The sequence below is a fragment of the Amblyomma americanum genome, chromosome 6 (genome assembly GCF_052857255.1).
Source record: "Amblyomma americanum isolate KBUSLIRL-KWMA chromosome 6, ASM5285725v1, whole genome shotgun sequence".
Classification (NCBI taxonomy): domain Eukaryota; kingdom Metazoa; phylum Arthropoda; class Arachnida; order Ixodida; family Ixodidae; genus Amblyomma; species Amblyomma americanum.
The window spans coordinates 26,834,797-26,847,781 of record NC_135502.1 but is presented as its reverse complement, the minus strand read 5'-3'; the positions used below and the strand labels follow the sequence as shown (position 1 = coordinate 26,847,781).

General features: G+C 45.7%; 1 protein-coding gene across 1 annotated transcript; it reads right to left on the bottom strand.

Moving 5' to 3' along the window:
• Positions 1-3,994: 3,994 nt before the first annotated feature.
• LOC144094617 (uncharacterized) lies at positions 3,995-12,771 on the bottom strand. The gene is made up of 4 exons (XM_077628534.1): positions 12,690-12,771; positions 11,251-11,325; positions 7,519-7,880; positions 3,995-4,272 (listed from the first exon to the last, which is right to left on the bottom strand). Exons 1-4 carry the CDS (start codon positions 12,720-12,722, stop codon positions 4,110-4,112), a joined length of 633 nt encoding a protein of 210 aa, XP_077484660.1. The 5' UTR covers positions 12,723-12,771; the 3' UTR covers positions 3,995-4,109.
• Between the last annotated feature and the right edge of the window lie 214 nt (positions 12,772-12,985).

Here is a 12,985-nt window from a genome sequence, read left to right as displayed (position 1 = left end):
GCAATATTCTTCGTTCAATTTCTTTTCGTAGCTTCGCGTTCTAAGACACCCTGATCTAGCTTCAAAGAGTAGAGCCTGCTTCTTGAGATATCACAGAATGATTCCTTCCTAATTTGCGTTTACCAGTTTTTTATATACTTCTGCAAGTCTGCTTTTTTTTTCGATTGAACGAAATCAGTTTTTACCTTCTGCGTTTTTCACATGTCGTTTAAAACTCTATTTCCCTGTCTTAGTTTGCTGCATACTTACTGGATAGTTTCCTAGTCGTTTTCCGTCATTGTGAGTCAACGCTTTTTATAAGTATCATAAAAGCAGAATATCCTAAAAGCAGTTCGTAGAACATAAATCTGGCCGCCTCCCACGTCGCAAAGAGATAAGGTCCCGTGCTGTCAGCTTCCACCGCGAACAAACAATCATTACAAAGCCTCGTGGCAATATTCAACTTAAAAAGCAAGGGCGTGTTACTATAGTCCTCAAAATTCACTGTAAAAGAACAACAACCTTTGCAGAAGTAAAGAGCACAAGGAGTTGGCTTCTGACTCATTCTGTGTGGCTCGATACGTTTCGCCAGCGTTCCAAATTTTTGAAGATGAGAGGAACTGTCGTCCTAGCCGCACCGAAAATTACCACCACAGGCGGTACAAGGTTCCTAATAAACGTCTTAAAAACAAACCTCTTGGAGGTAGCTAGATGGGTACACTACCTGTCAAAACTAAGAAGTTTTTACAGATGGTGTACCTATCTTCCACCGACAGTGCTGATCCCTCTGCCTCCTATTATATCTATTCTTTGACAGAGTGACATACAGTTCGCCGAAAAGTTGCAGCTCCGAGCCTGATACAAGCAACCCCGAAGAGCCAGTTTGCTTCATAACCCGCGAGCGGGTGCGCACAGTGTATACGGCATAACTGGTCAACTTGTGTTCCGTACAAACGAGCATATACGTGACCGTAATGGGCTTAGCCTGCCATCTCCCACCTATACTAGTCAGCTCAGATATTTAACTACTGCCCAAAGGAAGTCATGGTTGTAGGTTCGGACCATTAAGAATTTTCTTTTGGCTGCAAATATGGCGAAAATATGGAACATCTTCCTTAGAAACCATATGGAGGTGTTCGGGTTGATGTTAATCCCTGCAATCGGTTCCTCGTATCAAACTCGCAATTCAACTAGCTTTAGCAACAAAATAAATTACGCCTAATTTATCCGCTGTATAAGCCTAAGCATAAAATTCAGCCAAGGTAGGGGCTCGGAAGCACTAACTTCCCCACACAGTGAAACGTGAGCTATGCTCGTCTGTCTCATCCAAGTCCTTAACGCGCAGAGACTATCTAATTAAAAGCAACGGGCGAACAGACTGAAACAGCGTTATCGACAGAAAAATGCCAGGAAGCTAGCACCAAAAGATGAAACAGAATTGAAGACCTCTCAGGCTTTCGGACAGTGGCCAGTTCCCTCCTGTGGACAGCGTTGAGAACTCAAAAGATCTGCCGAGGATGAGTCCAGGCACTGCGCCATCGAAGGGATGCACACACTTTGCATGTTTTTTTTTTCCGGAAAACATCCGGACTGACAGCTTGTCAAGAGCACTTCTATTCCTCTTTCCCCGGCGCATCTGCCCTACCGGAAACATTTGTTCAGCTCGACCCGGCTTTATGCACCTATAGTTTACTTCATAATTCCGAGCGAAATTGTTGCGTGAGTGCTAAAGTCAGTCCTGCGAAGACAGGTGCTCGAGGAAAGGTCACCGATCTCACAGAGCGAAAGCGTACCGGCATCCCGTTTGCGGTCGAACCTGACTCGCTTATAAGACGAACGATAAACAAACTGTACCAAGCGATGTTATAGAGAGAAGGCAGGTAGATGGGTTTCTTGACAACACAAAGCGAACAAGAGAGGGCGGAGCCCCAGGGTGCTTGCCAACTTTTCAGGTACCCTGAGGCTCGCCCCTACCTTGTTCACATTTATACCAAGAGCTCATACCATAAATATCGTTATTGCGCTCGCCCCGTTTGTGACAGGGCCGCATTGTAGCGGCATAAAGGAAAGTGTAACTTTTCTTTATATCGCAGGGGAAAGTATCGGTGTACACGGACGAGCCAAGGTCCGCGGAGCCAAGTCAAACCGGTGAGACATGTCTCATCGCATCTAGCCACTTAATGATTGGCACTGGGTCGCTGGGTGCCCCTCGACAACATTCGAGGTTGAATGTTCGATAATCTGAAGCTTTACCGTAACAGTATTGCGAAACTTGGTACGCTACCAGGGGCGACCGCGTCGCGGCGCTCGGTATCATCTAAGGGCATCGAGCAGACGACAGAGATGGTGGCCGAAGTTTTAGTACGAAATATCGCGACGCACTGCCGCATGGTTTCCGCCCTTTCGATCTGCATGCCGCGACTGATATGCAGTACCAGTGCGCTGCGAAGGTCGCCGAACACCTCCGGTGTACCTGACTGCCGTTCCGGCTATGAAGAAACGAAGGAAAAGGTGTTCTACTTGCCTGGTGACACTGATCGGAGCGAAAAGTGAAAACTGGTCATACCGTGCTATAAAAGCGAGTTTTACGATCGAACCATATCCTCAGTGTCTACAAATGGGTTGTCGCAGGTGCCATCATCACGTTATGGCACGAGATACCGAATCTCAAACCATACGCCGTACCCAGATTATTATACGGTCTCCCAGCGTGTTTTGCCAACCCGAAATCAAGACCTCGGCTGATAACACAGAAAAAAGCGCGCAAAATACTGCCGAGAGCCATCACCTGACCATGACGCAGTGGAAATATACTGTTTGTGCACGAGCCTCGCGCACACAGCTGTGGTTGCAAATGGTTGCAAATTGCTGCGGATACTCCTACGCATGGAGAGGAAGCATTGACGGCCAGGAATTCCGTGACATAGTGCATACCTGTCCTTCGAGAACAAACCACATGATGCTACACATATGACCTGCACGAGAAGCCCACAGTTAGCGTCCAAAGCAAGGAAGAATTAAGTTAATGTTGCTGATAATAAAACAAAAGCTGTTTGGCAGCGTTGGGCCATGTAAACGTGGTAAGCAGCGTTGTATTCTGTCTTTAAAATACTATTTATGTGAATACTTAAAAAATTTGGAAGCAGGAAACGACGGGCAGAAGTCCAGAAATGTAATGAAGTGTCACCACGGTGTCACCTGATGAGAAGAGGAGAGCAGTGTTGCACCTGGTGCATGTTCGATTGGGCAAGGGCAGGAGAGCAAAATGAGGGCCAAGCAAACGAAAAGGACTTTATATACTCTATTTACATGGAAGCACAAAGTGCGGCACTGGGCCGAAATCATTACGGCTTCTCGAGATGTAATGGCCCTGTTCTTTCACCGGGCTCACTTTTATACCCTCGGCGGTTGACGATAGTTGCGTCAACCGCTCCGCCAGAGGGTGACTCATCAGCGACAGTTCGCGCCGGCCCAAGCACGTCCAAGCGTGCTGGGACGCATTGCAGCCCGACGCTAGGCAGCGAGGTGAGCCAGCACTGGGAGGATGAGCTCGGTTCCTGGCTTCAACATGACGCCAACGAAACGAACTTCTGTTGTAAAAGCCCCGGCACAACAGCACCCGAGGGCCTCAGCTATTCGGTTAGTAAAAGACTCACAGGACGGTTACGACTGTGTAAAGCGATGTTCAGCGATAGCTGTTTAGACGTTTGTTTTTGGGGATATATTCCTGGCGCACTGGTGTAGTGGTCAAGTAATCCACCCCTGCACTGGCAGGCGGTTGTTCGACACAGAGCCACCCGTAGGACTATGCGACCCAGGTTGACCGTGACATTAGGTCCTGCGACGTAGTGTCACGTGACCATGATATTAACGCACTCACCGGTTACGCCGATGGCGCCACCGACGAGAAAGCCAAGGGCGGGCGCCTGACAGCTATCGCTTTAAAACTGCGAAAAGGTAGCAAAGCAGCCGGAAAGGTAGGAGAAATAGCAACCCCGAGTGATGGTTGCTCCGTCTTTGTTCCAGGCACCTGACACAAGTTACGCAAAAGAAGAGTCGCTCTGATTCCCAGCTTCAACAGTTGGCGCGACGCAGTGTGTCTTCACCGGGTGAGCTGGGCTGTCCCTTCGTCAGTCGCAGCCGGCACGCGGGCAGCCCCTTCGCGAGAGGTAACTTGACGAATCCCTTGCGGGCAGCTCAATGATCACTGCTGCTCTTGACGTCGTCAGCGTCGTCGTCGAACATCGTGCATAGGCGCTTCTTATCGGCATAGGCTTCGAAGATGTCTGTGGCCTGCGTCGGAAGATAATCGTGCGAAAGTCGCCACGATTGCGATTAAGAACGGTGAGCCAGTAAAACAGGGGGAGAGAAAGCACTGACACGCGCATTCAATTAAATATTCCTTCTTTGTTCCCGGCGTTAATTTTAGGTGCAATACAAGCGTCTTTACAAATGTAAGGTGCCAAGAGTTAGACACAGTCTTCCTAGTCTTTGCATTTCACGCTGCGCAAAATTTTCAACTTCTTTTTGGTTTCTTCAAACTATTATAGTTTCTGCTGCTTGGTTGAATAATTTAATCAAAAACTGACCGGCAGCCAAAAGAGAGATGCTGGAAAAAGATCTTCGAAGAACTGAGGCACTGAAACTGACAACAAGATTAACAAGGTCGAAGTTTTTCCATTAACTGGGGCTCGTGCGGCGTGCGAATTATCCCCGTAAAGGATCCCTACCACACTATTTAATAAAGTTGCTGTACAGGTGGGATGTCGAAGTACGCCACTTCAGGAGAATCCTAAAGTTAGGACGCTTTTGAATGAGGTTTTTTTTTTTTAAAAGCTGAGTTACCTTCTGCAAAATAATTTGAATTTCAGCGTCTTCAAGTTTCCCGGGTTCGAACCCGACCGCGCCGGCTGCGTTTTTATGGAGGAAGAACGCTAAGGCACCCGTGTGCTGCGCGATGTCAGTGCACGTTAAAGATCCCCAGGTGGTCGAAATTATTCCGGAGCCCTCCACTACGGCACCTCTTCCTTTCGTCTTTCACTCCCTCCTTTATCCCTTCCCTTACGGCGCGGTTCAGGTGTCCAAGGATATACGAGACAGATACTGCGCCATTTCCTTTCCCCGCCAAACAAATTATTATTATTATTATTATTATTATTATTATTATTATTATTATTATTATTATTATTATTATTATTATTATTATTATTGTTATTATTATTATTATTATTATTATTATTATTATTATTATTATTATTATTATTATTATTATTATTATTATTATTATTATTATTATTATTATTATTATTATTATTATTATTATCATTATTATTATTCAAGCCTCTCTCTCTTCCCTCGTCACTAATTGTGCGCTCAAAGGTCGGCGCTCCTCCGCCGTCCTCATCCAATCGCCCCCAATGGCAGACTACCGACGCGCAGGGGAAATTTTCACATTTGTAGAGAGCCTCCGAGCCTGTTGCGCGCCAATTCCGCACACGTTGATAAAAATATTCCCAGCTGCATTTTTAGGTATCCAAAAAAATTTAGTGCCGTTATAGTTCATCTTTCTAATATCGAATAAAGATTATTTTCTCAAGAGAGACGAACTTTTGTAGCGATAGCTACATTAAGGTAGCATTTATTTTAAGGTAGAATTTATTAAGGTAGAATTAGAAGAAGGTAGAATTTATTAGAATTAAGGTAGAACTTATTTTATCGCAACTTGAAATTAAGAACATTGTCCTTGGCATTTATATTGATTTTACTAAAGCATTTGATTGCATCCTTCATTCGGTTCTACTTGATAAGCTTGAAATCTACGGTATTCGAGGGAACTGTGGAAACCTTATAAAATCGTATCTTGATAATCGCTATCAATACGTTGAAATAAACAATAGCCGCTCAAATTTGAAACATATCACCAGAGGCGTTCCTCAGGGTAGTATTCTTGGCCCGTTCCTGTTTATTGTATATATAAATGACTTAGTAAATATCTATAAAGATGCGAAATACGTAATGTACGCAGACGATGCGAGTATATTTTTTTCATCACCTGACATTAGTAGCCTTGAGAATAAAGCTAACACTGCTCTGAAAATTCTTCATTTATAGTCAAAACAAAACTGTCTACAAATCAATATAAACAAAACAAAAGCAATAATCTTTAGGCCCAAATCTAACAAATAAATCAGTTCCGTCAACCTTGTCTATGACGATGTAAACATAGAAATTGTAGATAGTTTTAAAATACTTGGAGTTATTTTCACACAGAATATGCTTTGGGACATGCACATAGAATCGATATTGGGCAAATTATCTCGTGTAGTTGGCATGATGGTGCGGCTGAGACCACTATTACCTTACAGAATCAAGGTTCTTGTTTATAACACCCTATTTTTCTCTACACTTTATTACTCTCTGCTCGTGTGGGGTGCCACATCAGGTACGAATCTAGAAAAGATACATATACTTCAGAAAAAGTTTTTGCGAGTACTATTTAACATGCCTTGCAATGCCCACACATCAGACTTATTTCCTAAAGCAAATATAATACCCGTGTTTAACCTTTATCATTACAAGTTAAGTCAAGCTTTCAAACGGGAGGTAAAAGAGAATTTACAGTTCCTTCATCAGTTATCTAATCTCACCAGGAACACACATTCTTACATCACAAGGTGTACGGAACAGTGGAAGGTAGTCACTCCGCGTGCCAATTATTCTACACAAAAGATATCATACACACTACCAACACTTTTAAATTTGTTTCTGAAATCAAGTCTTGATATTTATATAACTGATGTACGAGCTTTGCGTCAACACTTTGTCACTCAATCTTTCTTACATAATTGAAGAGCGTTTTTCAGGTAATTTGTGTTTTTGCGTTTATTTTTTGTGCAAATTTCACATGTGGTTAATTGCTATGTATATCTCCTGCTCAATCGCTGTTTGCCTTGTAAAGGAGGCTGCGGGCTCTAGTCAAGTCGCTTGCCTCTAAAGCGACTTTTACTCGCAGTCTCCTCCATCACTGATGGAAATAAAGAAGTTATTATTATTATTATTATTATTATTATTATTATTATTATTATTATTATTATTATTATTATTATTATTATTATTATTATTATTATTATTATTATTATTATTATTATTATTTCGAGCGTCCACCGTAGCGGTGGCGGTGCCGCCACGCTGTCACGTGGTTGGTCACTTGGTGCGGAGCAGCTGCCGGCGGCGCGGCGCCATGGCTGATCACTTGGTTCGTCACGTGGTTGGTCATGTGACCAAGCTCCACTCGGACAGCTGTAGCTATCGCGCCACTCTAGGTTCAACCGAAGCTAAACCACCGCCAATTTTTTTCTTCGGCAGATCATAACCGTGAACTGTATTTCCTGTACACCCCATACACGGCTTTATTTATAAACCTGTTTACTGGCAGGCGCGGTACCGTCGGCAGCGACAAGACTTCGAAAGCATACGCTAGCATGTAGTGCGCCTTTTTTTGCCTGCGACTAAAATGGTACACGACGAATTGGCACTCACATGTAAAAGTTGGCACGTGCCGCCGCCGCGACATTAAGAGCCGGGGCCACTAGCTGCGCCACCCGGTGTTCGGCAGTGGTGGTCCGGTCTTCGCGGTGGTGCACGGTGACGTCACCGCGAGCGACGAAAGCGAGAGCGACGAAGACGAAGAAAGCCACCACGATGCTGGTGGATGCGACCAGCGCCGCCACTATGGCCCAGTGGGCCTCGTGCCTGCGCTCACACTGGTCGTACTCGTCGCACTCGAGGTACCAGCGGGCGCGCTGTTCCCGGACATCGTCGGCGCCGGCTGGGGACTCTAAAAGCGGCGTCGTATGCGGAGACGGGGAGGCCGAGGGGCCTTCGGCGGGGATAGAATGCTTCTGTGCGAAGAAAACGAGAGACAACAACTGTGAGGCAGGCGAAGTAAATGCGTGGCTAAGATGCACTGTAAAACCTCGCTAATTCGGATTTTAAGAGACCGCAGAAGAGTGCGAATTGTCCGAATGTCGAATTATCGGGGGCACCGAAGCACAAACGATTACAAAGTGTCCCGCATCAGCACATCTTCGGTTCTTGAAAAATGTGTAAAAGGTGATTGGTTTATGCGAGGAATCTGGGTGGCCGAAAGTATTTTTTATAGTAGTATAGACGTTCTTGCGGGGTAGTTGGTTCATTTCATTAAAAGGTAGGACTACGCGAATAATACAAGGACTAGAGACATAGGAACGAGGCATAGGCATAGGAGATAGGAGAGACATATGAGACATAGGCATAGGTTCCTATGCTTCCTGTCCTTGTCTTATTCGCGCAGTCCTATACCTTTTAACGAAATTTTTTGCTGTCTGCCAAATAGTGCACTGCGCCCACGATGCCGGATGAACCAACGCAAATTGTCCTTCAGGACACTCAGAGCATCAGCAGCCCCGCCTCCTTGAACGTAGACACTCCCCGCAAACAAAGCGCGCCTTGCGTATGCACGCCCATGGCGTACTGTAACATCGATTAGATATTCCGCGATAACATGACAGAACGCTGACAGCACGGTTCCCTGACGTACATGCAACGAAAGCAAACATGAAAATGGCGGAGCGGGCACTTAGAAGCATCTCGACATGCTTTCTAGACCAGTGATCACAGCAGTAAGTCGGGCCCTTTACATTCCGGTTGGATACCACCAGCGCCATTCGCGGTATAGTTAATCACCGTCCCACCTCCGGCACGTTGTGCCCATGGTGCCTCCGCCACCTGCCTATCCGAATTGAACGACGCGTGGTCAGATTACTTCGAAACTAGAGTTTCGAGCCACAGAAAAGTACATAAGTTTATAAAAGTGGTGCTTGTAAGGCTTATCTGTTCATGGTTGATGAAAAACTGTAGCACAACAAAAGCAGAAAGACTAATGGAAGATACGCGATGATAAAGGGACAGTGAGAAAAGCCCTATTAATTTTTTTTTTTGCTTAGCAAAACCAGATAGTTTGGCATTTTGTGGCTTTGTTGTCGCTCGTCCAGCGACGAAGCATGCTTTTATTGCTAAGATATTTTTATTCGAAGTTGAAAACTTTTTTCCTGCCACTTTGATTCAAACTCGGGACTTTCTGATGATGATATACCCGAAAACTGACGTAAACTGACGTAGACGTCGTAGACTCCGTGATTGAGGGTGTCCGAATTGTTCAGTTTTCCGCATTCACGGGGTGGAACTCAGAATTTTTTGCTGTATTGGCCCAGGCTTTAGTACACTGATTTCAAAGACGGCCACAGCTGTGGCGGCTCTCAGAAGAAACAAAGGTCCCAAGATTGCACCCTCCCACTTTTGAGGCAACGCAGTGAAAGTGATAATTTTGGCGCGTTAACCTCCCCCCCCTCCCCCCCACACGCACAATACAGCTCCCGTTTCCATATTCACTCGCAACTCGTGATCACATACAACATATTGTCTGAGGGACGGCGCCATATATGACCGGAACTCGCTACCTGAACCTGGACACTGAGCACAATTTTCACGAACCCCGTTCGCCAGAACCCACATGGAAGAGTCGGCCTTAAGTCCACTTGAACAAGTTAAAAAAAAAAAACTGAAGGGGACACTTAGGCTCCGCCTTGAGGATATGGTGCGATAGCGTGAATGAGTTAATGGCATATATGCGGAATCAATTAAACTCTAGTTTACATTTATAGATCCCTGGGAGTCCCCATACCGCTCCTGGCGCAGTGCTGCACCAGTTAAGAGATGCGCCACTGCTCTGCGATGGCAGGCGCTGCCACCGGTGGGCCTTGTGCGACCCAGGGTGCTCTTACCGGGCAACCTCTCGAGGCCAGTAATTAATTTAAATGCCACCTGACACCTGCCACGGTGGTCAGTTTGATCACAATCCAGTGCGCAGGTTGTGATGACGCCACAAGGTCACGTGAAATATGTGGCACTAAACATTAATACACCTAATGTGAGTAAGCTGTGCTCTAACGCGCTTCTTTTTATAAAAAGGTGTGCGCTAAAGGACAGCCTACTCCATTTTTACTCCCTTATGTTTATAGTGTCGCTTTCAGCGGGTTGCTCCGGCCGATCCGGCTGCGAGCCTTTAAACAGTAGCCATCGCCGACCCCGGACAATTTTTCCGACAAGGGGTACTAACGCTCTCGCGTCGAAAGGATATCCTGACCCCGCACGAACATTCACACGGCTCGCCTGGCACGGCTCGCCTGTGCCAGGGGCCAACACGTCAGCACAAGAGCCGATCCTTACCGGCATCAAAACAACGAGATCAAAAAATGACGGTCTTTCTGTGCCGAAAAATGGCGCTGGTGTCATTATCTTAGGAAATCGTCGTCGCGACATCTGTGGTTCAATTACCGACCAAATTTGTTTTTGAGAGAGCTCTATGAAAGGGAGCATACTCGTACGGGGTAAGAGCGAAACAGATGGAACAGGCGTCGTGCCGTTTGCCTCCTTTAGTGGCGTTCTTTCGAATTTAATGTATGCCAACTTGCCCAGTAATAAGCACGAATACCTTCGGAATTTAGTGTTGCTCCGGTCGGCCTGCACCCCCAGCTGCAGTCCGTCGCGCACGTGTATGTAGTGTTTTATCGAAGAACTCGCCATGTAGTGCGTCAGTGCCACTAAATAGGGATTTGTACCTATATAGTGCGATGGCAGCTCTATTATCACGCCCCTTAAAAAAAACTCTCTGGCGTCCAGGAGGCAGCGACAAAGGTCTTTAGCGCTCCCCGGTGAGCACCTTTCCAGCGTTCTAGACAAGTGTGTGCATGGGTGTACATGTTCAGCAAGCCAGTGGTCGCTTTTGATATTGTTCCCATTCATGCAGGCGGGAAGCAGATTGGATTGGATTGAACTGGATTGGATCTGAGGCTTTCTCCTTTGAACATGCGGGCGATGGAAATTTTTTCGTGTCATTTCTTCACCCCGGGACATAGTATAAAGGGTGAGAGTTCCCTCGCAAAACCCTGCCCTCTTTAAAAAAAGAGTCAACCTGTTCAAGTTCTTGTTAAACTTGCAGACCCAATAAAAGTTCTATCGATATTTTGTGTCGGGGGCACCCAACTTGATGTTATGAGACATGAATTTTTTTTGTTGTATATTGCATTGTATTCCCTCCCTGTAACGACCCTCAAGCGAGGGTCAACAGTATCAATAAAATAAAAAATAAAAATAAATAAATAACGAAGCAGGCACTGTCATTGCGTATACTCCAAGTTTGGAAAACGCTATGGTTGTAAGAATATTTGTTACCGTGTGAACTTCCGGCCACATCGTGAACCGCTTCTTATCTCTCGTGCCTGGGGCATTGCATCTTTTCCTTGAAGGCTGCAAGTGATAGACATAAACGAAAGAACCTGCATTCCACAACGAAAAATAAGCTTAACTTTAAAAGCTTGAAAACGAGTGAAGCATGAGAACCGCAGGAAACAGCAAGGAAGGACGCTAATATGAAGGGCCAAGTTTTAAAACGCTCCTTAAATTAGTGAGGAATGTCTTAAGAGCGGCATACCTTCATTCGGTCAATTTTTAAATGTCCCTTACTAAGGAGCCCTTAGGGCGGCCTCCCTCGAAGTGACCTTTTCTTGAGGTCAGCACAACGATACCTTCATGCTGCCTTGCCTCGCTACTTGAACGGTATGCAAGCTTCACTGCACAACTATCTAAGCTTGGGAAGCAAGGAGTCTCCGTCGGTTGCGGCGGCGCCGACCTCACAGTGACAGAACTAACATTCACTGCTGCCGCTGCACTGTAATCAATGGGACGTTGCCAGACCACCTATGTCTTACTGCCAAGCCACCTAAAGCTTTGAAACACGTGTAAAATGCAAAACGAATGCACATAGGCGCACGTACCTCAAAACAAAAAGAAGGTTAGAAATCTGTACTAACTTTTTGTTATTTTTTTTTTCAGTTCAAACATCTAAGTTAAAGCAGGACTCTACCGAGCAGGTTATTGCAACCCGCAGTCAGAGGCCCACCCAGAACGAACAGCCCAAGCGATAATGTTGAGTATCACAGGTGAGAAGGACGAAGCCGCATAAGAGTCGTCACACTAACTACCCGCGCGGTAAGAAGCGGCCAGCCTGGCCACGATTAGTGCGATGCGGTGAGCCGAATAAAAGGCTCCAGGCGGAAAATGCGGACAATTTCAGTCATGCGGCAACGCAAACAATGTTCATATTATTAGGCTCATATTCAAGACATCAGGCGCGTAAAAGTGGCTTTTCATCGCTCTGAGTGCCTCCTTGACCACGAAATGGCTAAAGACGGTTCGAAAATCAAGTGCCACCCTTCAATGCTTCCTTTCGTTAAGGAAGCGTGAAGGGCTCCTCATTTGAGGTATGTAAACCGTGTAATCTAAGGATCGCTCTGAAATTTGGTCCCAAGACATTAGGCGGAATGAAGGAAAGGTACGCACGCCACAAGACTCAGGAAGAATTAAAAATTGACTTATAAGCGTTCCAGGCAATATTTACTGTGTTAGTCCGCACCCTGCTACTATCTAGGAAAGATCATCGGAGTCCCTGAGGAGCGAATTCAGCATTCAGTCGGTGACATATATGCTGGCCAGCGTTACTAGAATACGGGCTTTCTTTCGGCCAGCTATTCGTCAAAACGAGGTTTCAGATATCACGAAAATATCTGGAACGAAACAGCATGCATCGTGCCCAGGTTAGTGTGCCACCTCACCTTGCACTCTGTTGAATAGCGGGAGAGCGACATCGTAGACTTGTATCTCAAGTCAGTCTTCTTTTTCTTCCTTGTCCTATTACTATCGCCTGTCCAATGAGGACGCTCTGGAGTGGTCGAAAGCTATAGGTTCAGCAGTAACGAAGTAATATATCTTGGCGAGCATGCACCATTCGAAAACAAAATAATTTTATAAGACGTTATTCTGGTCTAAAATTAACTTTTACAAGATATCTCTTTGAGGATATTAACTCTGCGTCCCGATTCTTGGCCGGTGATTCGAAATTGGTACGAGC